The 25,055-nt window shown below is 39.4% G+C and overlaps 1 protein-coding gene across 1 annotated transcript in view; it reads left to right on the forward strand.

The window, feature by feature from the left end:
- The window catches only part of VWA3B (von Willebrand factor A domain containing 3B), a 188,826-nt gene that overhangs the window by 114,279 nt on the left and 49,492 nt on the right, over nt 1-25,055 (forward strand). The window contains 4 exon segments of the mRNA XM_087426182.1: nt 2,057-2,173; nt 3,586-3,673; nt 3,757-3,913; nt 21,951-22,069. Of these exon segments, the coding sequence (XP_087282308.1) occupies nt 2,057-2,173; nt 3,586-3,673; nt 3,757-3,913; nt 21,951-22,069 (481 nt within the window).

Consider the following 25,055-nt stretch of genomic DNA (forward strand, 5'->3'; position numbering starts at 1 on the left):
ACATGTTGTCTATTATGTCAGGGACTCTAGATCCTATTTAAATCTTTTATTTTAGGAAGTGGTTGCCCTGGTTAAGGTTAGTGCATAGGCCTTGATCTGCTTTTGTGGGTCCAATGGCAATTTAATTTTCACAGCCTTTGTGGTATTATTTTGGTGCTTGGTTTTCTGGTGTCACTGGGGCTCCTACTGGTCCCTGCTGGTGCTGCCTGGGGGAACAGCAAGAGTTTCCTCAGGCCGGGGTGATAGATGTCTCTCAGTGGGAGAGGGTTGTTATGGCTTCCCCCCACCATTGTCTCTTGGTGTCCCCATGTCTCTGGGCAGAGGAGGAGAACCTTGAACCCAGAGAGACCAAGAGGCTTCCTGGAATGGGCTACTTGCTGTATCTTGGTCCCTCTTGCATGATCTGTCCACTTGTCCCGGTGCCTCTGTGCAAGGGAGGCATGTCTTAGGCCCATGGGAACAAAGAGGCTTCCCATATCAGACCCCTTTTGCCAGTCCTGCTGCCCATTCCAATAAATCTGAGTTTTGCTAAAGACACTACTTGCTACTCATCCTAAACATTTTAATGGCCTTTTATCACTTCCACCATTTCACTTAGATTTAGGATCCTTGCTATTGCAACCCTGTGCTGAATTTTTATTCTGTTTCAGTTTTTAATGTAGAAGAATGATGAAATGTGGGGACTGAATATACAGAGCTTGGGGAGTAGTTAAATGCTTGAATCCACTGCCAGATAAATATGTTCTTATTCAGTATTTGCAGAGTTTAAGAAAAATACAGTTTTTTTTGTTTGGGGACTTTGGGAGCTAAATTTAATTTTAATTTTGGCACACCAGTGTATGTGGTTGTTTTTGCCTAGTGATTTTGATCAAAGTGGCCTGAGAGTGTGGTCAGGGCAGGAGTTCACCTCTCCCATGTGGATCATTTATCTCTTGTGCTCTTAGACATAGCTCCCAAGAAAATTTACCCTTCTTAATTTCTGGTTACAGAGGCAAGCAAGATAGGACTCACCCTTTTGTTGCCTAGAAAAACAATGAATAACACGTAGCACACTCCTATCTCCATGCATGGAGACCACTGGTGTTATTTTTCTGTGCAAAAGACAGACAATTTGTAGATTATTAATTACTCTTCACTCTAATTATCTAATTTCTTATAGGAGATGGTAAGTCCCTTCTTATTGAAAACAAGGACATATTTTATTCATGAATACTACATAAAGCCTTGATATTTGTGCCTCTAAATTGTGAAGTACAGAATACATTTACAATTAGTGTAGTTTATGTAATCGCATATGAAAAGTAATCAAAATGTCTCGATACAGGCTCATTACCCTCTAAAACACACAGATTAAATGTCAATATTTGATAAGTGTGCACTTGCTAGTTGAAGGGACCCAACAGAACATAGAAAATAATATAAATAATATGCATAAAGTTGTTGGACAGCAACTGTGGTAGGCAGAGTCTCTAAAACGGCCCACCAAAGATGTTCCGGTCTAAACCCTGAAACTTGTGAATATGATGAGGCATAGTTCCCATGAGTACGCTGCTCCTGAAACCCCTTAAGACGGGGTTATCTAGAAGGGCCCAGTGTACTCATATGAGCCCTTAAGAGCAGGGGCTTTTTCCAGCTGGTGGCAGAAGAGAAAGTCAGAGAGACTTGAAGCATGAGGGGAATTCAGTGTGTCGTTGCTGATTTGAAGATGGAGAGGGCCACGTGGGCAGGAATGCAGGTGCTTAAGGAGCAGAAAGAGGCCCCCGGCTGACAGCCAGACAGGAAACAGGGGCCTCAGTCCTACAGCTGCCAGGAAGTGAATTCTGCCGACAACTTGAATGAGCGTGGAAGCAGGTATCTCTCCAGGAGGGGCAGAGCTTGAACTCAGATCCATGGAGCAAGCCATCACCGCAGCATTCAGTTGGTGGCAGACTGTCCTCTGAGGGTTGGGAAACTGAAGCTGCATTCTTATTTTAAGGATCCAAGGAAATAGTCGCATCTAATAAATTGTCTTCTTCCATCCCAAATTCCTTTAACCCTCTCCCTGTGATACCAACAGAAGCAACCAAAACCAGCCTGCTCAGAAGCCAGATGTCCTCCCTCAAGAGCTCAGCTTGCAGAGAGAGGAAGGACGGCCATTCCCAGTCCAGCGGCTGGAACACCCCCAGTGCCAGAGGCAAGCCAGAGAGGGTCTCTACGTCAGGAAGCCCAGGCTGGCCTCCCTTCGCCCAGCGTGGCTGCTCCTGAAAGAGCTGGGCACAGATGCTTTAGGGGGAAACAAATCATTTTTAAGTGGGTCCGGATTGCTTCCTATTCAGAGGACTCCCTTGTAAATCAGGTCTACCTGCTTTAGTGAACTCGATTTTCTTGGGGCAAGACTTGCACTTCTTGTGCCTGGGAGTATCACATACACGTGGCTCGCATCACTACGGTGCTAGTGGTAATGCTGCTGCCACTCTGTGGTTTGAATTTGAAAAAATAATGCTTCATAGTTGGTTTATTTTCTTCCCTTCATTCATAGGTAGTGGCACTATGTGATGATCCCCTCTCTGGTCCTTATTGTCAGCTTTTGGGGGCTACATGTGAGGAAAATATGACTTTTCCACTCAATTTTTATTACTATTGATAAAATCATTATTCTTAATAGTAAATGTCTAAAAGTTTAATTCCAGTAGTGCTTTTCCCTAATAGCTGATAGATGATAAATCCCAGCTACACACACACACACACACACACACACACACACACACACAATCCCCTAGGTAGTAGGAAGCACTCGAGTGACAAATTTACACCCGCTGTCACTCAGTCCTAGCTTAATCAAACTTTGCGTTCTTCAGTGCTGATCAGTGTGATGTCTTTTCCTCAGTCTCAATTAACCCATCATACTTCCTCCACATGCACAGTCCTTAAAGGGCTTATCATACGACGCTTAGGATATGATTTCTTAGACATTTAGCTAACTCACTCCCAAACACCCTTCCTAGATGCTGCTGATTCAACTAGCTAGTATTCCTTTCCGTTTATAGATCCAAGTTTACATAAGGATATACATTAGAAACTCCAAATATTTGTTTGGAGATTTGAACCTATAACTAAATGGGACCTAATTGAGATTTTGGTTTTCTGCAGAGAGTAGAGGAACCACAAAACAAACTATCAGAAACCAAAATGTTGATCAAGGCTCTCTTGTATAATTTAAGAGGAGTCTAATGAGGGCAACATTGAGCAATCGTTGGTTAATGGTGTTCTTATTTAACATTTAAAAAATGTGTTTTCTGGAGAATGAGAGAATGATTCTGTCTCATTCTTCCATGGAGAGAGATCTCAGTGGATATGGGGTGAGGTAGATAAGCAAAGCAATGATAGTGCAGTGATGGTACCATGTTTACCTATGCATTGGTCTTTAGTGTAAATTGCAAATGAGTCTTGCTCGAGAACCCACTCTAACGGATCAGTGTTCTCTGAAATATGGTCCATTTATTAGCCCTCAGTCACAACTGAACTCAGATATGTAAGATCCTTTTGCATTTTGATCAAAACCCCATATATGAGGAAATTATATCACTGCCATTTCCTCTTCCACAGAAATGAGCATCCTCCTGGCAAATGAATATCCAGATGACAAAGCATTAGAAAGACTGACTCGAGAAGGGAGCCAGGTTTATGACCAAGAGTGAGTACTTTAATTCTACTAGGACAGTTTTGTTATGTTTTTGTTTATTATAAACTTTAAAACATCATAGTCTATATTCTTAGTTCTTTAGGTATATCTTCAGCAATCTGGCTCGAGACCCATGGCTTGGTTGCCAAGAAACTCACCATCATGGATGCCTTGTCAGTGGCAGCAGTCCCTCACAGCCCCACCTACGTTCCCATTCTGGACAAGTATGTTGTGTCCAAGGTCTTTGATGAGGTAAAACTGATTATCTATACGTCTCTGCTTGGTGTATTTTTCATTTCTTGTTCAAATAAAAAGTAGTGTCCCTCACTCTTATACAGTGGTAACAGAAATGGATTTCAGCCATTGGAAAAAAAAATATTTGTAAAGGCAGTACAATGGGGAGAAAAGCTCTTGAGCATTTTTGGTTTTAAGCTGAGAAGAAATTGGCCTTTGTTGGGTTGGCTGTTTGTGGCTCATTGCTGATGGGTGGCAGTGTGGAGCTACAGAAATGTTTGAAGAGCCTCTAGATCAGAGTCCTGAGCCTTGAGTGAACATCATCCAGTGTCAAAGGACAGGGAGAACTTGTGAGAGGTTATGTCTTTCCTTTGCTTACTTCCTCTTCCTAAATACAATGCATCTTTTCCATAATAAAAGTCTCCAGAGGAAAATGGCAGAGAGAAAGAGAGAAGAAGAGAGAGAGAAAGAGAGCTTGAGAGGGAACCAGACAAAAGAGCCATAAGAGAGCGATACTCATGTCCTGGAAGGAGAAAAAGAGCTTCCAGCAGGAGGACGTGGTAGGGTTAAATGTGGAGGAAGGCCAAATAAGTAGTGAAAAGTTGCCCTTGAATTGGGCAGCTAACAATTCCCTGCCCTTAGCAAGAACAGATCCACTGTAGCAGAAAGACTGTGCAGGGATGAGGAACACAAAAGAAAAGAGAATACGAAGATTGAACCGGAGCGCTTCCTGGCAAATGTAACAGCAACTAACAATTTAAAGAGGAATATATCGGGCTTTACAGTCTCTAAATGCAAATAATATCCTTAAAAGACCTTATCTCATACTGAGATATTTACAGGAGAAATGTAGGATGTTTGGAATTTGCTTCAAAATAATCTGGATGGTGGCAGTAGTGGCAGGAAGGGAGGAGTAGACAAAGCAAGACTGGCCATGAGTCGATAATTGTTCAATTTGGATAATAAGAATGTAGAATGGGAGGAGGCTCCTTCTACTATTCTGTCTACTTGTTTACATCTTTGAAATTTTCCATAATAAAAAGTTGAAAAAAATCAAAGGCAGAAAAAAAAAAAAGACATTGTCCAAGTGGTCTTGCACTAGTTGAGATTTGGAGGAAGCTGACAAATTGGTGAGTTTTGTCTGTTAGTCACATTTAAGAAATTATAGCCATGGAGTTCAGCATGCATCCTGTTTGACATGCCCGGTGGTTGTTGCTCTGGAGGTGATGTGTGATCGCTTAGGCTGGGCTCCTGATGACTTTGCCTCAAGGTGAGTGGTCCTTCCCTGGCAGTGATCTTGTGACTGGCAGATTCTATTTATGCCTCCAGTGAACTCTAATCTGATTAGTCAGATATCAACTTATCACGTGAACTTGACTTCTTCCAGAAGCAACAGAGGGAAACTGGACACAGATTTATTTCTTCTAGGAAGTTTGGTGACAGCTTCTCATATTCTCTGCATTTATTTTATTAATTTTCTTGAGTTTTATCTGGACTACAATATATTTAGTGAACTCTCCCTGGAAATAGAATTTTCTTGTGCTTATCAAGTCTCCTTCTAAACTTCCAATAGCCCAAGATACATTGAAAAGTAAATTTCTCAAAAAAAGAAATACGATAGCATAGGGAAGCAAAAGCATAAAATTAAAGGAAAAAACCATAAAGGAAGAATTTATAGAGCGAATACATAAAAACATTATTTTGCATAAAAATATATAAATAAAATAAAGGCAGATGTCAGAAAATATTTGTAACATATGTGACAGTTATAGGAGCAATATCTTAAATATGTGTGTTTGCTATGTGTATCCATATAAATCCATATGTGTCGTGTGTGTGTGTGAGTGTATAAATCAGTGTTTGGTACACACACACAGATGCACACATACTCATACTATAAAGGAATAAATAAATGATAGAAACCCCAGTGGAAAATCTAGGAGAAAAAAGTAAAAAAAAAAAAAAGTCGAAACCAAAGACAAAAAAGATTTCTTACTGATAACCAAATATATGCATTTAGAAAAAATGCAAATTGAAAAACAATTATACAGCTTTCCCCCCATTATCAAATTTGTGAGGTTAAAAAATACTAATAAACAGTGATGGCAAGGATAGGATGAAATTAGGACTTTTATGTCCTGCTGGTAGGAGTATAAATTGGTGCAACCTTGGCAATATATTCAGAGGTGTTATCTTACAATCTTTCCTCCAGCAAATCCATATGTAGATATTTCATAATCTATGTAAGGAAATAATCAGAAATACTGGCAAATATATTCAGAGAATTATTATTGCTGCCTTATATCTAACAATGAGAAAATTGAAAACCATCTGAATATCTAGTAGGCACATCTATATGATGGAATGTCATACATTCATTAAATGTCATGTTTCTGAAGAATAAGTAATGACATGGGGGAAAAGCTCTCAATATAATGCTAAATGGAAAAATCAGGGTACAAAACTCCATATATAATATGTGAATTTGATTGTACGTATGTATGATGTAGACATGGCATTCTTTCTCTCTCCCTTTTCTCTTTTACCAAAATGTTATTAGTATTTATCTGAATGGTGAGATTATTGGTTTTTGTTTATGTACTTTTTAGTTTTTGTAGTAATACTTTTAATTCTGAATATATATTAATGATATTCCAAGGAAAAAAAGTTAAGAAAACTAGACCTAAAACAAATGATAAAATGGTATAAATATAAAAGGAACTTAATTTTTAATTAATTTATTGGTTTATTTTTATTTGATAAGTAATATATGAATACATTCTCAGTGTATAATGACCAATTGAAGTCTTTAAAGGAAAATGTGGAAGATTCTCCCTCAACCACACTCATCTATGAAGGGAACACTCTGAGTAGTTTGGTGAATATACTTTCAATCATTTTTCTACACACACACGTGCATATATATGTGTATACATAACATATGTTTGTATACATATACATAATAATTTTAATAAACATAAATAAAGCAATGCCATATGGATTTGCTATTTTATCTTTTCTAAATTATCTTTCATCTTATATAAATTATCTTGTAAAAATTAAGATCTTAGAGACCTTTCCACATGCGTAAATATGGGTCTATTTTTTTTTTTAATTTTTTGTTTATTGCAGTAACATTGGTTTATAACATTGTCAAAATTTCAGGTGTACATCATTATACTTCTATTTCTGCATAGGTTATATCATGTTCACCACCAAAATACTAATTACAACCCATCACCACATACATGTACCGAATTATCCCTTTCACCCTCCTCCCTCCCCCCTTCCCCTCTGGTAACCACCAATCCAATCTCTGTCCCTATGTGTTTGTTTATTGTTGTTATTATCTACTACCTAATGAAGGAAATCATACGGTATTTGACCTTCTCCCTCTGACTTATTTCACTTTGCATTATACCCTCAATGTCCATCCATATTGTCACAAATGGCTGGATGGGTCTATCTTATTTTTATTTGTTACAAGTTTCTTCCCCAGTATTAATGGACATTTACTTTGTGTTATTCTATTACAACCAATCCTGTAACAGCTTTCCTTGCACATAGATTTTTGGGCACATGTACAAGTGTATCTTTAGAATAGATTCCCTGAAGTGGGATTGCTGGACCCAAAAGGTGTGTACATTTAAAATTTTGACAGATAAAACCAAACACCCTCCAAATAAATTTCACATTTCCACTAGTTTATATCCCTGAGACAGCCTTTTTCCTAAGAGGAACTCTATATAAGTTGGTAAGCATTAGTTCTGCGAGTGTAGAAATGCTTTGAAAACAGTACGCAAACATAAAATCTTATTCTTATTCAACCTGTCCTCTTCTCACCGGCTCATATTCTGAAGGTGTAAATGTAATAACTCACTCCAGCATTCAGAAATTTGCTTTCCAGGATGTATGAAATATATCTGTATTCTGGGGATAATGATATAGCTGCTCTTAGACTGTTATAGGATTAAAAGAAGTAACGCATATAATGTACTTAGCAGGCACTCAGTAAATGCTGGCTTTTATTATAACAATATTCAATAAGTATTACATGCCTACTGTATGCAGGCCCTGAGCTGGGGCCCTGTATCCTTACAGCCAAACAAGACAGTCAATGTTCCTACCCAAACACAACTTACAACCTTGTGGAGGAAATAGCAATTAAAATAAGAAGTTCTAGTTAAATGTGATGAGTGGGAAGTGCAGAGTGAGGATGCAGGAGAGGCCCCTAGCCCAGTTTCAGTTGTCAGAGAAGCCTTTGGACCTGGCCTTAAGAGTTTGGACCTGGGAGATCTGTTCAGTCCAAGTCTAGATGGAAGAAAGAGAAGGAGTTATGAAGCTGACGAGGTGGGGAGGAGTGTCCTAGGCAGTGGGAGAGCATGTGGGGAAGTCTAAGGGTCAGAGAAAGTTCGTCATTCCAAAGAAAGTTTAGTGTGACTGGAGAAAGGCATTAAAGTTGGTGAAGGAAGGGCCTTGGTTGAGTTAAGGATTTTGAATGTCATCCTGAGGGGCACTGAAGAGGTTTTAGCAGGTGAGAGAGAAGATCAAATTTGGGTTTTGGCTGCAATGTGCAGAATAGTTGGAGAAGTTTGAGGCTGGGAAGACAGGGGGCGGTCAGGAGGCAAGGCTTAGGTGGCTGTGACCCAGGTGGCAACTCTGGGGATGGATCTAAGGCTGTTCATAAGGTCAAGTGGACAGGACTAATCATACTTGGCTGAGAGAGAGAAGAATGTCAAGAGTGATTATCAAGGAGGGAAAAATAGGAAAAAGAGTAGTGAGAGTCCTGTTCTTCAGGAGAACATTCTAGTCTTCTGACTCTAGAAAGCAAAGCCCAGGGAAGAGGATGAACATCTTTCAAGTGCATTCCATGGGCACTTGTCTTGGTGCCTTTTGTGGCATTGTAAATTCTCATCACAAACCTGAGGGTAGGCAGCATGCTGCCCAGCATGCTTACCCTCCTCCGTTATTGATAGAAAGAGCAAGAATCATGGTGATGATGGAAATATACTGCAATAAATTCCAATTTCACCCTCAAAGCACACTTACATATTTTATTCCTTAATATTTCCTCTGACTGCAAGAAACCCTCAGCTATAAATGGAAAGAATAGGAAAACAATAATCTAAACATATATCCCCCTTAGTGAGATATACAGGCTTTTGAGATTCAGACCTAACATTTTATGAAAATGTAGACAAAAAATGGAATGTAGCTGAAAAGGAAACATGAATCTTAACTCACTTCATTGAGAAATGTAATTGACTTTTACTCCTATGTTCTGTGCACGGCCACATCTGTCTAAGTAGAACCGAAAAGCTGTGCTTGGCTTTGTTCCCAGCTCTTTGTTTCATTCATATATGGGCTCTTTCTTCTTCTGAAACACAGTGCTGTTTTGATTTTTAGTGTGTCCCGGTCCAGCATCAAATCTGTCACCTTGGAAATGAAGTATTGAGCAGACAGGTTGCCCTAGCAACTCTTCATTACAAAATGATAACTGGCACTTTCAGTTTCCAGTGGACCAGATAATTTTACCTTAGCTCTTTCAAAAAGATTAATTCATCGCCAAATCATATACAGAATAAAATAGTTTTAGTTATTTGATGAATATGGAATTCAAAGCTCTTTATTGCCAATTGATTTGAAAAAAAGGATATAATTTGGAAACGTTAGTCTGCACCTTTGGAAAGTCTTCATCATCATCATCATCATCATCATCATCATCATCATCATCACCATCATCATGTCTTTAGCAGCATCCCATCAAGGCTTCCTGCTTTGCCCTAATCTGGGTTCAGCACATGGCTTTGCAGTCAGATAGTCTGGGCTTGCAGCCCAGCTCTGTCATTTACTCCTGATGGGCCATGGCAAGGTCCCTAACCTCGTATGTGATGAGACCTCATACTAGGTTCTGAGAGAAGCATTTGATCTCATCAAAGTATCTCATCTAAAACTTAGAGCAACCTAGTGAGGTGGCTATTCATCTCATCCTTTAGCTGACAGGAATGTTAGGTGCGAAGTGGTTAGGGATGCTGCTAAAGACACGGCATTTTGTTGCTTTTGAATATAGTAGCATTGAAAACTAAACTGTTAGAAAAGCTTATTTTATTTAAAAAATTAAAAAGGACAGTTATTACAAAAGCTATATATATTCATTGTAGAAAAACTAGAAGATATAGATAAGTGAAAGAGAAAGGAATAATAGAGTTATCATTCCCCATAGACGAATCATTTGGTAGTTATCTAGCCAGACCCTTTTCCCTACATACGTATCCTTTGTTCTTTGTTTTTATTTTGCCAAAATGAAGTCAAACTGAACATACTGTTTTGTACCCTCATTTGTATTCAACAATCTATTGTGAACATTGTTCCATGCCAGCAAATATTCATCTACTATACCAATTAAAATGCTCATTAGCGTTTTAATTGAAATTTAAATTGAAAAAAATAATCTCTTTTATTTCTTAAAAGTTTAGGTTGAAAAATGTGAGATGTAATCTACACCGTAGTAACAGACTTTCATACATTTATGAATGATCTTATTGACACACGTCTTTGCCAGTTAATTTTGTGGCGCTGCCTTCACTTTGTTCTGTGGAGCCTGGAGATGTTTCAGTTTGAAAGCAGACGTTAAGCCTCAGCGCTCAGGAATTTGTACAACTGCAGTATCTATAAAGTCATTGCGTCTATATTCAGAGTCATCCACGTGGGCATTGCATGGCTTCTGCATTTTCATTACTCACAGCCAATCACACCTCTTCTTGGCCAATCTGGCAGCAAGCTCTAGGATATTTATTGGAGAAGTGATTTAGTTGAAAAACAGTGAAGTTGGTGAATTTAGTCGGAGTTGAACAATCAATATGTAAACACCAATTTCACACTATTTTCCGTTTTCAAAATGTTGTGGGATTGCTTATAAACACAGGTAGAATGTTGTCAGGTAGAATTTTACCTGTGCTATTTTCACAGCTAATAGCTATGCATACAGTTCTGCATCCTGCTTTCTTCATTTAGCATATGTTATGAATGTATTTCCTTGTAATGACCATTTCTGGATGAACTTGAATGGTTGTACTAATATTCAATAATATGAATTACCACAATTTAACTATTCCCCCTGTTATTGGGCAGTTTACTTGGAATTTTAAGAGTGCGTATTATTCTATATCTTTGCTATCACTTAGAGCAATAACATTAAAAAAAAACTTTGCCAATTCCTGTATGAAAACAATATTTCATTTTAATTTTCTGCTCTTTTTATTATTTGAGAATAGTTTTCTTTTTTTTTTATTGTGGTAACGTTGGTTTATAACATTATATAAATTTCAGGTGTACATCATTGTATTTCAATTTCTGTATAGGTTACATCATGGTCACCACCCAAAGAATAATTGCAATCCATGACCACACACATGAGCCTAATCATCTCTTTCGCCCTCCTCCCTCCCCGATTCCCCTCTGGTAACCACCAATCCAATCTCTGTCTCTATGTGATTGTTGTTGTTTTTATCATCTATTTATGAGTGAGATTATACAGTATTTGACTTTCTCCCTCTGACTTATTTCACTTAGTATAATACCCTCAATGTCCATCCATGTTGTCACAAATGGCTGGATTTCATCGTTTCTTATGGCTGAGTAGTATTCCATTGTGTATATATACCACATCTTCTCTATCCATTCATCCCTTGATGGACACCTCGGTTGCTTCCAAGCCTTGGCTATTGTGAATAACGCTGCAGTGAACGCAGGGCTGCATGTATCTTTATGCATTTGTGTTTTCATGTTCTTTGGATAAATAACCAGCAGTGGAATAGCTAGATCGTATGGTAGTTCTATTCTTAATTTTTTGAGGAATCTCCATACTGTTTTCCATAGTGGCTGCACCAGTTTGCACTCCCACCAGCAGTGTATGAGAGTTCCCTTCTCTCCACATCCTCTCCAACACTTGTTTCCTGTCTTGTTAATTATAGCCATTCTGACGAGAGTGAGGTGATATCTCACTGTAGTTTTGATTTGCATTTCCCTGATAGTTAATGATGTTGAACATCTTTTCATGTGCCTGTTGGCCATCTGTATATCTTCTTTGGAGAAATGTCTGTTCAGGTCTTTTCCTCATTTTTTAATTGGGTTGTTGGTTTTTTGTTGTTGAGATGTATGAGTTCTTTATATATTTTGGATTGCTAAGACCGATGTCAAAGAGCATACTGCCTATGTTTTCTTCTAGAAGTTTCATGGTTTCAGGTCTTACATTCAAGTCTTTAATCCATTTTGAGTTAATTTTTGTGAATGGTGTAAGATAATGGTCTACTTTCACTTTTTTGCATGTGGCTGTCCAGTTTTCCCAACACCATTTATTGAAGAGACTTTCCTTTGTCCATTGTATGTTCTTGGCTCCCTTGTCAAAAATTAGCTGTCCATAGATGTGTGGGTTTATTTCTGGGCTCTCAGTTCTATTCCATTGATCTGTGTGTCTGTTTTTTTGCCAGTACCATGCTGTTTTGGTCACTACAGATTTGTAGTATATTTTGAAACCAGGGAGTATGATACCTCCAGCTTTGTTCTTTTTTCTCAGGATTCCTTTGGCTATTCGGGGTCTTTTGTTGTTCCATATAAATTTTAGAATTCTTTGTTCTATTTCTGTGAAAAATGTCATTGTAACTTTGACAGAGATTGCATTGAATCTGTAAATTGCTTTAGGAAGTGTGGACATTTTAACTACATTAATTCTTCCAATCCAAGAGCATGGAATATCTTTCCATTTCTTTGTGTCTTTCTTCAATTTGTTTCAACAATGTTTTAATACTTCTCAGTGTACAGGTCTTTCACCTCTTTGGTTGAGTTTATTCCTAGGTATTTTATTTTTTTATTGTGATTGTAAATGGGATGGTATTTTTAATTTCTCTTTCTGCTACTTCGTTGTTAGTGTATAGAAATGCAACTGACTTATGTATGTTGATTTTATATCCTGCAACTTTACCATATTCATTTATTATTTCTTAAAGGTTTTTGGTGGATTCTTTAGGGTGTTCTATGTATAAAATCATGTCATCTGCAAATGGTGACAGTTTCACTTCTTCCTTTCCAATTTGGATCCATTTTATTTCTTTTTTCTTGCCTGATTGCTCTGGCTAGGATGTCTAATACTATGTTAAATAAGAGTGGTGAGAGTGGGCATCCTTGTCTGGTTCCTGTTCTTAGGGGGATAGCTTTCAGTTTTTCTCCATTGAGAATGATATTAGCTGTGGGTTTGTCATATATGACCCTTATTATGTTGAGGTACTTTCCTTCTATACCCGTTTTATTCAGGGTTTTTATCATAAATGGATGCTGTATCTTGTCAAATGCTTTCTCTGCATCTATTGAGATGATCATGTGATTTTTATTCTTCATTTTGTTAATGTAGTGTATCATGTTGATTTATTTGAGGATGTTGAACCATCTCTGCATACCTGGAATAAATCTCACTTGATCATGGTGTATAATCTTTTTAATGTATTATTGTGTTCGATTTGCTAGTGTTTTGTTGAGGATTTTTACATCCATGTTCATCAGTGATATTGGCCTGTAATTTTCTTTTTTTGTGTTGTCCTTGTCTGGTTTTGGTATCAGGGTAATGTTGGCTTCATAGAATGAGTTAGGGAACTCTCCCTCATCTTCAATTTTTTGGAAGAGTTTGAGAAGGATAGGTATTAAGTCTTCTTTGAATGTTTGGTAGAATTCATAAGAGAAGCTGTCTGGTCCTGGACTTTTATGTTTGGGGAGGTTTTTGATTACTGTTTCGATCTCCTTACTGGTGATTGGTCTATTCAAATTCTCTGTTTCTTCTTGATTCAGTTTTGGAAGGTTGTATGATTCTAAGAATTTGTCTATTTCTTCTAGATTATCCAATTTGCTAGCATATAGCTTTTCATAGTATTCTCTTGTAATCTTTTGTATTTCTGAGGTTTCTGTTGTAATTTCTCCTCTTTCATTTCTTTTTTTTTTTTTAAGATTTTATTTATTTTTTTATTTTTCCCCCCAAAGCCCCAGTGGATAGTTGTGTGTCGTAGCTGCACATCCTTCTAGTTGCTGTATGTGGGACTCGGCCTCAGGATGAACGGAGAAGTGGTGCCTCGATGCGCACCCGGGATCCGAACCCGGGCCACCAGCATCGCAGCGCGCGCACTTAACCACCAAGCCACAGGGCCGGCCCTCCTCTTTCATTTCTGATTTTATTTATTTGAGCTTTCTCTCTTTTTTTCTTGGTGAGTCTAGCTAAAGCTTTGTCAATTTTGTTTATCTTTTCAAAGAACTGACTCTTGGTTTCATTGATTTTTTCTATGGTTTTTAAGTCTCTATTTCATTTATTTCTGCTCTGATTTTTATTATTTCCCTTCTTCTACCGATTTTGGGCTTTGTTTGTTCTTTTTCCAGTTCCTTTTGGTGCACTGTTAGATTGTTTGAGATTTTTCTTGTTTGTTGATGTAGACCTGTATTGCTATAAACTGCCCTCTTAGAACCGCTTTTGCTGTGTCCCATAAGATCTGGCATGTCATATTTTCATTTTCATTTGTCTCCAGGTATTTTTTTATTTATCCTTTGATTTCTTCGTTGACCCAATCGTTGTTCACTAGCATTTTGTTTAATCCCCACATATTTGTGGTATTTCTGATTGTTTTCCAGTAGTTTTTTGTGTGTGTGTGTGAGGAAGATGAGCCCTGAGCTAACATCCATGCTAATCCTCCTTTTTCTTTTTTTTTGCTGAGGAAGACCGGCTCTGAGCTAACATCTATTGCCAATCTTCCTCCTTTTTTTTCTCCCAAAGCCCCAGTAGATAGTTGTATGTCATAGTTGCACATCCTTCTAGTTGCTGTATGTGGGACGTGGCCTCAACATAGCCGGAGAAGCAGTGCATCGGTGCGCGCCCAGGAACCGAACCCGGGCCGCCAGTAGTGGAGCGGGCGCACTTAACCGCTAAGCCACGGGGCCGGCCCCGTCTTCCAGTAGTTGATTTCTAGTTTCATGCCATTGTGTTCAGAAAAGATGCTTAGTATTATTTCAGTCTTCTTAAATTTATTGAGACTTGTTTTGTGGCCTAAAATGATCAATCCTAGAGAATGTTCCATGTGCATTTGAAGAGAATGTGTATTCTTTGGTTTTTGGATGGAATGTTCTGTATATATCTACTAGGTGCATCTGTTCTAGTGTGTCATTTAAGACCAGTGTTTCCTTATTGATCTTCTGTTTGGATGATCTATCCGTTGGTGTAAATGGAGTGTTAAAGTCCCCTCCTATTATTGTATTACTGTCTACTTCTCCTTTTATGTCTGTTAATAATTGCTTTATATTTAGGTGCTCATATTTGGGTGCATAGATATTGACAAGTGTTATATCATCTTGTTGGATTGTTCTGTTGATCATTATGTAGTGCCCTTATTTGTCTCTTATTACGGTTTTTGTTTTAAAGTGTATTTTGTCTGATGTAAGTATTGCTACCCCAGCTTTCTTTTCATTGCCATGTGGATGGAGTATCTTTTTCCATCTCTTCACTTTCAGTTTGTGAGTGTCTTTAGGTCTGAAGTGTATCTCTTGTATGCAGTATGTATATGGGTCTTGTCTTTTTATCCAATCAGCCACCCTATACCTTTCGATTGCAGCATTTAGTCCATTGACATTTAAAGTAGCTATTGATAAGTATGTACTTATTGCCATTGTTTTACTTTTCTTCTGGGTGTTTTAGTAGTAGTTCTCTGTTCCTTTCTTCTTCTCTTGCTCTCTTCCCTTGTGATTTGATGGCTTTCTTTAGTATTATGTTTGGATTCCTCTCTCATAATTTTTTGTGTATTTATTATAGGTTTCTGGTTTGCAATTACTAGGATAATAATATATATTATTATATAATATAATATATAATAACCTACATATATAGCAATCTATATTAAGTTGCTTGTCTCTTTAGTTTGACCTCTTGCTAAAAGCTCTACTCTTTTACTCCCCTCCTCCCACATTTTATGTTTTAGATATCATATCTAACCTCTTTTTTGTGCATTTGTATCCATTACTCACTTATCATGGGAATAGATAATTTTTTCCTATTTGTGGTCTTCTCTTTCCCCCTTAAATAAGTCCCTTTAGCATTTCTTGGAAGACTGGTTTCTTGGTGATAAACTCCTTTAATTTTTGCTTGTCTGGGAAACTCTTTATCTCTCCTTCCATTCTGAATGATAACCTTGCTGGGTAGAGTATTCTTGGCTACAGATTTTTTCCTTTTAGCACTTTAAGTATATCATGCCACTCTCTTCTAGCCTGTAAGGTTTCTGCTGAGAAGTTAGCTGATAGCCTTATGGGGTTTCCTTTGTATGTAACTTTTTGCTTTTCTCTTGTGGCTTTTAGGATTCTCTCTTTATCTTTAATTCTGGACATTTTAATTATGATGTGTCTTGGTGTGGGCCTCTTTGGGTTTATCTTGTTTGGTGCTCTCTGTGTTTCCTGTACTTGGATGTCTGTTTCCTTCCTTAGGTTAGGAAAGTTTTTAGCTGTTATTTCTTCAAATAGAATCTCTGCCCCTTTGGCTCTCTCTTCGTCTTCTGGGACACCTATGACACAGATGTTAGTGTGCTTGATGTTGTCCCAGAGGTCCCTTAGACTGTCCTCGTTCTTTTTAATTCTTTTTTATTTTATCTGTTCGGCTTGGGAGATTTCCTCTAGTTTTTCGTCCAGCCCACTGATCCGTTGTCCTGTATCCTCTATTCTGCTTTTGAGTCCCTCTAGTGAATTTTTCATTTCCAGTATTGTATTTTTCATTTCTGATTAGTTCTTTTTTATATTTCCATTTCTTTGTTGACATTCTCACTGAGTTCATCCATTCTTCTCCCAAGCTCAGTGAGCATCCTTTTGACTCTTTGTTTGAACTCTTTGTCAGGTAGGTTGCTCATTTCAGTTTCATTTAGTTCTTTCTCTGGGGTTTTGTCCTGTTCCCTTACTTGGAACATATTCCTTTGCCTCCTCTTTTTGCCTCTTTCTCTGTGCTTGTATCTATGTATTAGGTGGGTTAGCTATGTCTCCTGGATCTTGGAGAGGTGACCTTATGTAAGAGATGCTTTATGAGGCCCAGCAGTGTGCTTCCCTTTTGTCACCAGTTCCAAATGTTCCAGGAGTGACCCCCGTGTGTGTTACACGTGTCCTGTTGTGGCAGGGTTGCTCTTGCTGTAGGTGCTTAGGGAGGCTGAGCTGTCCCCCTGGCCAGCTGGTTGTAATATTCAGCTGTGTGTGGCAGCTGTGGACCCTTCCTTCCCTGTATCAGGTGTGGGGAGCCCCAGTACTGTTGGCTGCAAGGTGTAATAGCACATTCCTGTTGCAGTTTTTCTAAGTTAGTAGGCCCCCAGCATGGCTGGTTGCTAGGCTCAGGGGCTTACAATTGCTGTAGGCCTCTGGCCTATTAGGCTGTCAGCTCTCTCAGGATTGCAGCTGGGTGGGGCTGGCCCCGGGCAGGAGAGCTCCCAGTTGTTTCAGGCTTTGGAAGGTGGGGCCGATCCCCCATGTGGCTGTTTGAGAAGCACAAGTCTGCTGCAGCTGACAAGCCCCACCACCCGCAGAGCCACACACACTGTCAACACAGTCTTGCCCCGTGCATGTGCCCCAACCCCCTGAAGTGGACCCTGTTGCCCCACGGCAGAGGCCCCACACACTCCACCAATGCCCCACACACTCTACCCACTGCTGTGCATGCCCTGCCCCACAGAGGTGGACCCGTTTGCCCAGCTGCAGAGAATCCAGGCACCTAGCCTATGCAGGCCCACAAGTTGTCTGAGGGCTTGTTGTTGGGTGGGGCCAGTCCCTAGGGTGAGCTGCTTGCCCTGGCTGAGCTGGATTAAATTGGTGCTCTAGTGGGTGGGGCAGACCCTGGGCTGAGAGGCCAGAGGGAGAACTCCAATGGTGTCTGCCAGCGACTGTGTCAGCATGCCTGCACCAGGTCACAACAATGGCTGCCGCCGATGTCTCAGTCCCTGGAGAGGTCTCACCTCTCACCGAGATGCATCCAGGGCCTATCTGGTAAGTCTCTTTTCATCAAAGGACTGTGCACCTTTCTTTCTGGTGATTTCAGGTTGCTTTCCAAAACGGGGGAATTTTTGTGTGGGGCCTTCAAGAGCTGGCTTTTTTTTCCCTTATGTCCAATAGCTTTTCTGGGGTCTTCCGTGTTGTTGTTAATAGCCAGCAAAGCCAGATATTATGACACTTGTCTCAGTTGTGCTGGGTCCAAAAAATGCTTAAAGCAGCAACGCTCCCCCACTCAGATCCCCCACTCCTCCAGGGAAGGCTGTGAAACTTTGGATTGCTCCCGGGCAGCTGTGAAGCGCTACAGCTTGCGAAGGTGGCTTTTTTTCTTTCCAGAAGGGAATTTCTGTCTCTTCCACCTCAGTCAGGACAGTTGCGTGTTGCAGGGGTTCCTCTTATCCAGTTTTCAGTTCTCTCTCAGGGGTAGTTGTTCCAAGAGTAGTTGTAAGTCTGTTGTGTCTGTGGGAGGATGTGAGTTCAGAGACCACCTATGCCACAATCTTGACAGCAATCTGAGAATAATTTTCTTATGTAAGCTAAATATACTCTTAAAATCTTGTTCACATTATTCACATTCTTAGCAAACACTGCTTTAAGAATATCAGAGTTACACTTTTCCCTCAGTCACCAAGAATTAAAATTTGGTGGAATCCAAACTTAATTATGTCTTACAATATAGATAAACTTTTAAAAACTGTTGAGCCTTGGCTATTATTTTAATTTATATGTAGTTTTAGTCTCTCATGTATTCAATTGATGGTTACTTTGTACATGTATTCTGCTAGAAACTAGTATTTTTAAAAGGAATAAAGAATTACAGAGTTTAGTAGAGAGGAAAGCCGTATTACAAAAACTGTAATTCAGTGTATATATCTACAGAGGGACTGAATGAGAAAATACGTAGAGAGTGCCTAGTGCTCGGCAGAGAGTAAAGGAAAAACATTATTAGTATTATTGATAAAATTATTCTTAAGTACAGTGGTTGCTTATAGGGTATCTCTCATCTAACAGTGGGAAAAATTCTAACAGAATCAGCCCAAATTGGCTGTCCATGAATTCCAGCTGTTTCTTCTGCCTTTATGATTTCTCTCTCAATCTCAATCACTCTCTCTCCCTCTTTTCCTCCCTGCCTCTCTCAAAGTTAAAATCTTCTCACACAGGGTGTGATTATTAATATCAATTTGGTAAGGCTTCTAGGTTAACTCCAGAGAATTGAAGTAGGTAATACCTTGAGGCTCCTTTTTGTTATCATATATCTTCCAGAAGGGCCCCTCATTAGTTGGTTTTGCTTGATCTCTATTATAAGAGGTAATAAGTAAACCATTTTCAAAGGAGGTGTGATCAGGTGGTTTTATTCCCTCGCAAACAGAGCTGTCAGTTTCTTTATTAACTGCACTCTCCTCCCGACTCCCTTCCTTGCAGAAGCTGGCGGCCATGATTCCAATCCCCCAAGTCCCTATGAGAATGCCCCTTGTGACCTCATAGTCACACTAAATTTGACCTCATAAAGAGAATATCTCATGGGACCTCCACGTGACCACCATGTTGTAAAAGCTAAGACCACAGACTGAAGGTGTGGAGTATGACTTGGTCTTTCCCTAAATCTGCAAGCAGAAAGGAATGCGAGTGGGTGCACATGAGCCAAATTTGAACTACCACCACACAGAAGTACACGATGGCCATGCAAGGCATGAGACCTAAATTCACAAAAGAGGGAGGTAGAACATTAAACAACAGATTTTCTTTAAGTACGTTAAGTCAGGAGTTAAGCTGAGCATGGTGAAATGTTATGATGTTGCTAAATATTTTGTGGTGTTGATCTGCTAAAAAGTTGGCAAACTTGAAGAGCTGTTTATAGACTACTTAAGGGATATTTTTTCCAAGGGTGACAAAAATGTAAGAGTCTTTCATTTTGTTGAGACTGACTTTTTTTTCCTCTGAAAAATATGATATGTAGCTCTATTTAGAAAGATAGTTTTGGGGTTTTGATTTTTTTTTTCACTTCTGCAAGCTTCACTTAGTTTTCAAAGTGCAGGTGACTCACCTTTTAATCGACTGTTCTGGCTCTTTCTCTTTGACAAAGATGGCTTAGAAGCCAAATACTGAATTTATGTGTCTGGCAAGTAGCGAGGTTTGACTATGCAGCCTCTTCATTTCTTTCTTTTCAGTTTTCTGAATCTTTGCCTATTTTTTTGTTTTGGTCTTGATGTTTTAATTATAAAATTAATATATGTAGTTTTCCGTTTTAATGCCTATTTCTTCCAAGATAGACTTTATTATTTAAAATATTATTGTTTTTCTTATCCATTTCTTCTTATGGCACTTCTGTACATTTTTGGACTTTTATATGACTGTTACATCTTTGAACAACCTAACCATAATTAATATAAAGTTATTATTAGAGGGCTCGTAAAATTAATTTCTTCTCAAGTGAACTGACATTCTGATTGTTGATTTGCTCAACTATCATTTTTGGCATTTTTTGTGTGTATACTTTGGAATTTTAGTAAGCTGGCTCATTTTAACAAGATTTTTTTAATCTGTTTTTTTCTCTTTCTCCTTCCATTTTGCAGTTGCCTAAATCCATCCTCTTGCGCCCCCCACATTGGTGTTTAGAGCTCTAGTCGCATGGTGATGCTGGAATATTGTAGACGGAGGGTGGCTTGGTTTAGTTCTTGGTTCTGAGGCTACATCAGTGTCCTCTCTCACTGTGCAGAACCTCCTTTCAGGGGTGAGAGATCCTCACACCAGTGCTGGCTTCAGGACTGAGCCTGACGTGGGCTCTTGTCTTACAGAGCACTCAGAGTCTCACTTGCTTTCCAGGAGTTGAGCTCCCACTGCCCCTGCCATCTTTGGACACAGAACCAAGAGTCAGCTCTGCCAACTTGTTCACAGTTCTGTTCAACTTTTTGTTTCGAAATCTGTCAACTATGCATCTTTCTTTTTCCTTCTTTCTTTCCTCTTTTCTTTCTTTCTATGCATTTTTTTTTTTCTTGCAAACAACAGCAATGCGATTGTGGCATGATTTTGGAGGCAAGGGGGAACATAAAAGCATGAACTGTTATCATCTTGATTGAGAGTAAAAATTTACTTCTTAAAAGTAATTCCCCACATTTCCAAAATGCCGACACGCTCCTTGTGGTTGGAATCATATACAATATTGAAACGGTATTATATCTTAGTATTCTCCTATTAGATTTTATTTTTCTTTTTTGTTTAAATATTAAGATATGGAATATACCTTTTTGTGCACATACATTTATTGACTTATCCACAAATATTTGCAGAGGGCACGCTATGTGCCGGGCGCTGTTCTAGGTGATAGGAATACAGTAGTGAATAAAGCAAATTTCCTGCTCTGATGGAGCTTCCATTCTACTAGGGAGAGCGAGGTAATATGCAAACAGGTCAGTGTGTAATATTACGGGTACTATTAAGATGGCATGGAATCAGAGGCATCCCCAAACCCAGGAGTAAGCACCAGATAGAGCCAGAAAGAACTCAAAAAGAAGCCCTCTCTTTCATTGATCACTAAGCCTCCTCTATTTGATGTGTATAAGAATCTCTTATAAATTGATAAAGAAAGTGGTCACAGTAACTAGATATTTTCAAGAGAAAATCAAATGTAAAATAAATATATGAAAAAAATGTTTAACCTAACTAGTAATTTACAAATAGCAACAATGAGCTCCTTTTTCTTATCGCTCCCTCTCGTCAATTTGACAGAGGCTTGTGAAGATAGTATTCAATTCTGACAAGGGTTTCCTGAAACAGTTTTGTTTTTTTGTGTGTGTGTGGTGGTGGTGATTTTCAAAATATATAGTTTTAAAAATTGGAAGGAAAAGGTTAGCAGTGATATCTCTGATTCTTATTTTTTTCTTTATAATTTTCTGTATTTTCTACAGTTATAATGTGTTGATTTTACAGTCAGGAAAACATACTGTACAGCCATGTAGACCATTTTGGAAGGCACGTGTTAACCTACCAGATGACACTTTCCTTTGGTATTGACGTGCAGGTATTCCCTCTGGCACATGTGTGCAATGACACAAATAAGATGACGTTAATTAACCCCCAGGGAGTCAAGCTCAATATCTACAAGCAAAAAGTCGAACAGGCAATTAAGTCCTATGAAAGGTGAGTATTAGTCCTGGCTGCCCTTTAAATGTTGTGGAATTTGTTTGTTTTGACTTCTCTTCTCTTGTTTTAGCTTAGATTTTTCATCTGGAGCAGCTATTTAAAAATTTTCCATAAGGAATAACAGCAGTAGCAGCAGCTAACATAAGGGGCTTCCTATGTGCCAGGCACTGCATTGAGTACATCACCTGAATGTGTCCAACGGAGTTTTAAAGACACCATCTTCCCTTTCCAAAATCTGTAGAAATCTCACGTTTCCATGAGATCTTTAAAGCTTTCCTTTTAGCAGCATGAATTTGATCATTTCAGCCTCTAACATTCTGCAAAGTGGCTAATAAAACTCCACAATAATGAGAGAACAGAGATAATATAAGTGTATGTTATTATTTACATAATTTTTATTCAAGGTAAAGATGATGATCAAGTTGACTACACTGAAAATTGTTCTTAAATAGTCACTGTGTTAGTGGTGAGACGGGGGCCTCTTTTCACGAGGGCAGCTAACCCAGTCTCACTCTTGTCCTGGCTCCCTAATCGCCTCCCTGCCCCACCGCTCAGCACTTAATTAGTCCTTGGTGCATAGCACTTAATTAAACTTTGAACCTGCCCAGTTTCTCCAGGCAAGCCTATGCTTGGTTCTGGAAGCTGTGCCATTGGGTTTCCATTCACTACCATGTGGGTGGGAAAAATGAAATAAAGTACACGAAAGTTAATGAGGCCCCGGCCAACATTTACTGGCCTGTTGTCATTTTGCAGTGTGTCCAGTGTGTGTTCAAAAGAAGCATAAGGCCCGACTCCTGCCACATGGAGCGCACAATCCAGTCCAGAGGCTGGCCTTTCCACACCACGCCCATAACAGGCCTCCCCAAATCTTATTCTTGAGCCTCTGCCACTGCCCTCACCTAAGAATTGAGGCTGTCTTGTCTGAGCCTCTTGGGCTGCCGCCGTGGGCTCCTCAGGATTTCTCTGAGTCTTTGTCTGCCCTTCATTTCCCCCACGGGCAGCCTGACTACGCCAGCGCTCACCCCTCCCGTGGGTCTGAGACTTGGCTCTGTAGTTACCCTGTCACGTGGCGCTGCCCCTCTTGTCTGCGTCTGCGCCAGGCAGGCCTTCCCTTGCCCCCCAGCTCTGCTGCCCGTCCTCCTGCCCCAGTTGGCTCTTCTAGGACTTCTTGCCTCAGCGCCAACGGCCCTCCTCAGAGAGGCCTTTCCCCAGTGACTCTGCCACCCGAAGGGCGCTCGCAGCTTCTGCACAGGCCTGTCTCTCCCCTGCGAGGATGGCAGCCCCCTGGTGGTCTCTTCCTAGCAGGTGTTCGTCTATGTATATTGGACTATTGGAATTTAATTTGAATTTGATCTCATTCAAGTTCGGATATTAAAATTCATCAGATTTAGTTATTCAAAAGGTAATAGAATAATATCATTCATATTATAAGTTTATTTGCTTGCATCAGTCAAATATTTGACTTCTGTAATTACCTGGTCTGTGAAAGCCTGGTGCGGGCCATACACTAGGGCTTTGAGGTGAGACAGTTCTGGGTCTCATTCTTGGCTCTCACATCTGCTTGGCAGGTCAAGTGGCAATTGTGAGCTTCAGACTCCTATTTACAAAATCTGTCTCATAGGGGGGTTGTGAGGGTTGTGTAAATTATATATAAAGAACAGTTAATGTTAGTTACTGCCCCCTTTCATTCCCTGAATCTGCTGATCCTAAAATAACCATAAATATATGGAGTGTAATAGTCGCACAGCTCTTCCCATGGTGTTGACCCTTTCCCAGGGGTTTCCAGAAGGACAGGGACCCTCCCTTCCCAGGCAGACGAGAGTCCTTCTTCCTTAATAGCAAAACCAAAATACAGACATAGTAGTGATTTGTCCCCATTTCTGGAAAAGCTTTTTAGTACCCTGAGAGAAATATTGTAGTACATTGTTATTACTAATACTAATATTTATTTTAATATGATTAACAACATTAATTTTAATATGATTAATACTATTTAATACTAATTATTGAATTAGTATTAATTATTTGGTATTGTTAATTTGATGTTTATATTAAATGAATTATTTATTTAATATTGCTATATATATATAAAGGTATTTATATACCTTTACTATATTAAGGTATAATATTAATATTATACAAATAAAACTTCCTGATCTTTTGTATTCAATAGTATTTAAGAATTTTTTTGGTATAAATGTCAGTTCCCTTTTCCATCTTGCTCCACGTTTCTAAAGATACACAAAATATGAAAAGCAGTTAATCAAACTTGGTTTACTTCCCCCTCGTCCCCAATATAACATTTCTAAGGAGTTTCCCACCACAGGTAAGCCAGGTATAACCCTAAATCCATATGGCTAGGGTTGACCAGGTGAGTGGGAAGCTCACAGTCCTTTGGCCAAAATAGTGACATAAACTAGCTATTTTGGTCGGGCTCAGTGCCCATGTGTGAGTGTCCCTCTGTTTCAATATTTCAAGAATTGAGGCAGAGATTTTGGCTTTGTGTGTCTGAGCATAAGCTTTGAGTGAGGATTTCTGGGGCTGGCTGGATTCTGGGGTGATTTTTCTGCAGCCTATTTGATTGTGAATCTAGGGTCAAGGTTGCAGCCCTCAGATCCACAGGAGAAGCATCACTTCTAACCTGGCTCTGGGACTACGCTTAGAAGCCTCTAATTATGACCTCCAAAATGCTGATTAGACTTGTGATGTGTCGTTAGTTACAAGTTGCTTTGCAAATGAGTCACTGCTTGGTACAAGTGGATTTGCAACCTAGAGATAGAGAAAGCTAGTGAATGCAACCGCTCAACCCAATTTCACTCTCCTAAAAAGACAAGGAGGAAAACTGGTTAGTAAAATCCCTGAATCGAGGGGCTGGACCAGCCTCAGAGAGGCCTTCATGTCCAGTGCCCTCCCAGCACTGACGGCCCTCATCCCACACTCTTGTGGCTTCCCCACGGTGGCCTCCGCAATCAACAGAACCGGG

The sequence above is a fragment of the Ceratotherium simum genome, chromosome 40, assembly GCF_057802395.1.
Source record: "Ceratotherium simum simum isolate JZ-2026a chromosome 40, ASM5780239v1, whole genome shotgun sequence".
Lineage (NCBI taxonomy): Eukaryota > Metazoa > Chordata > Mammalia > Perissodactyla > Rhinocerotidae > Ceratotherium > Ceratotherium simum.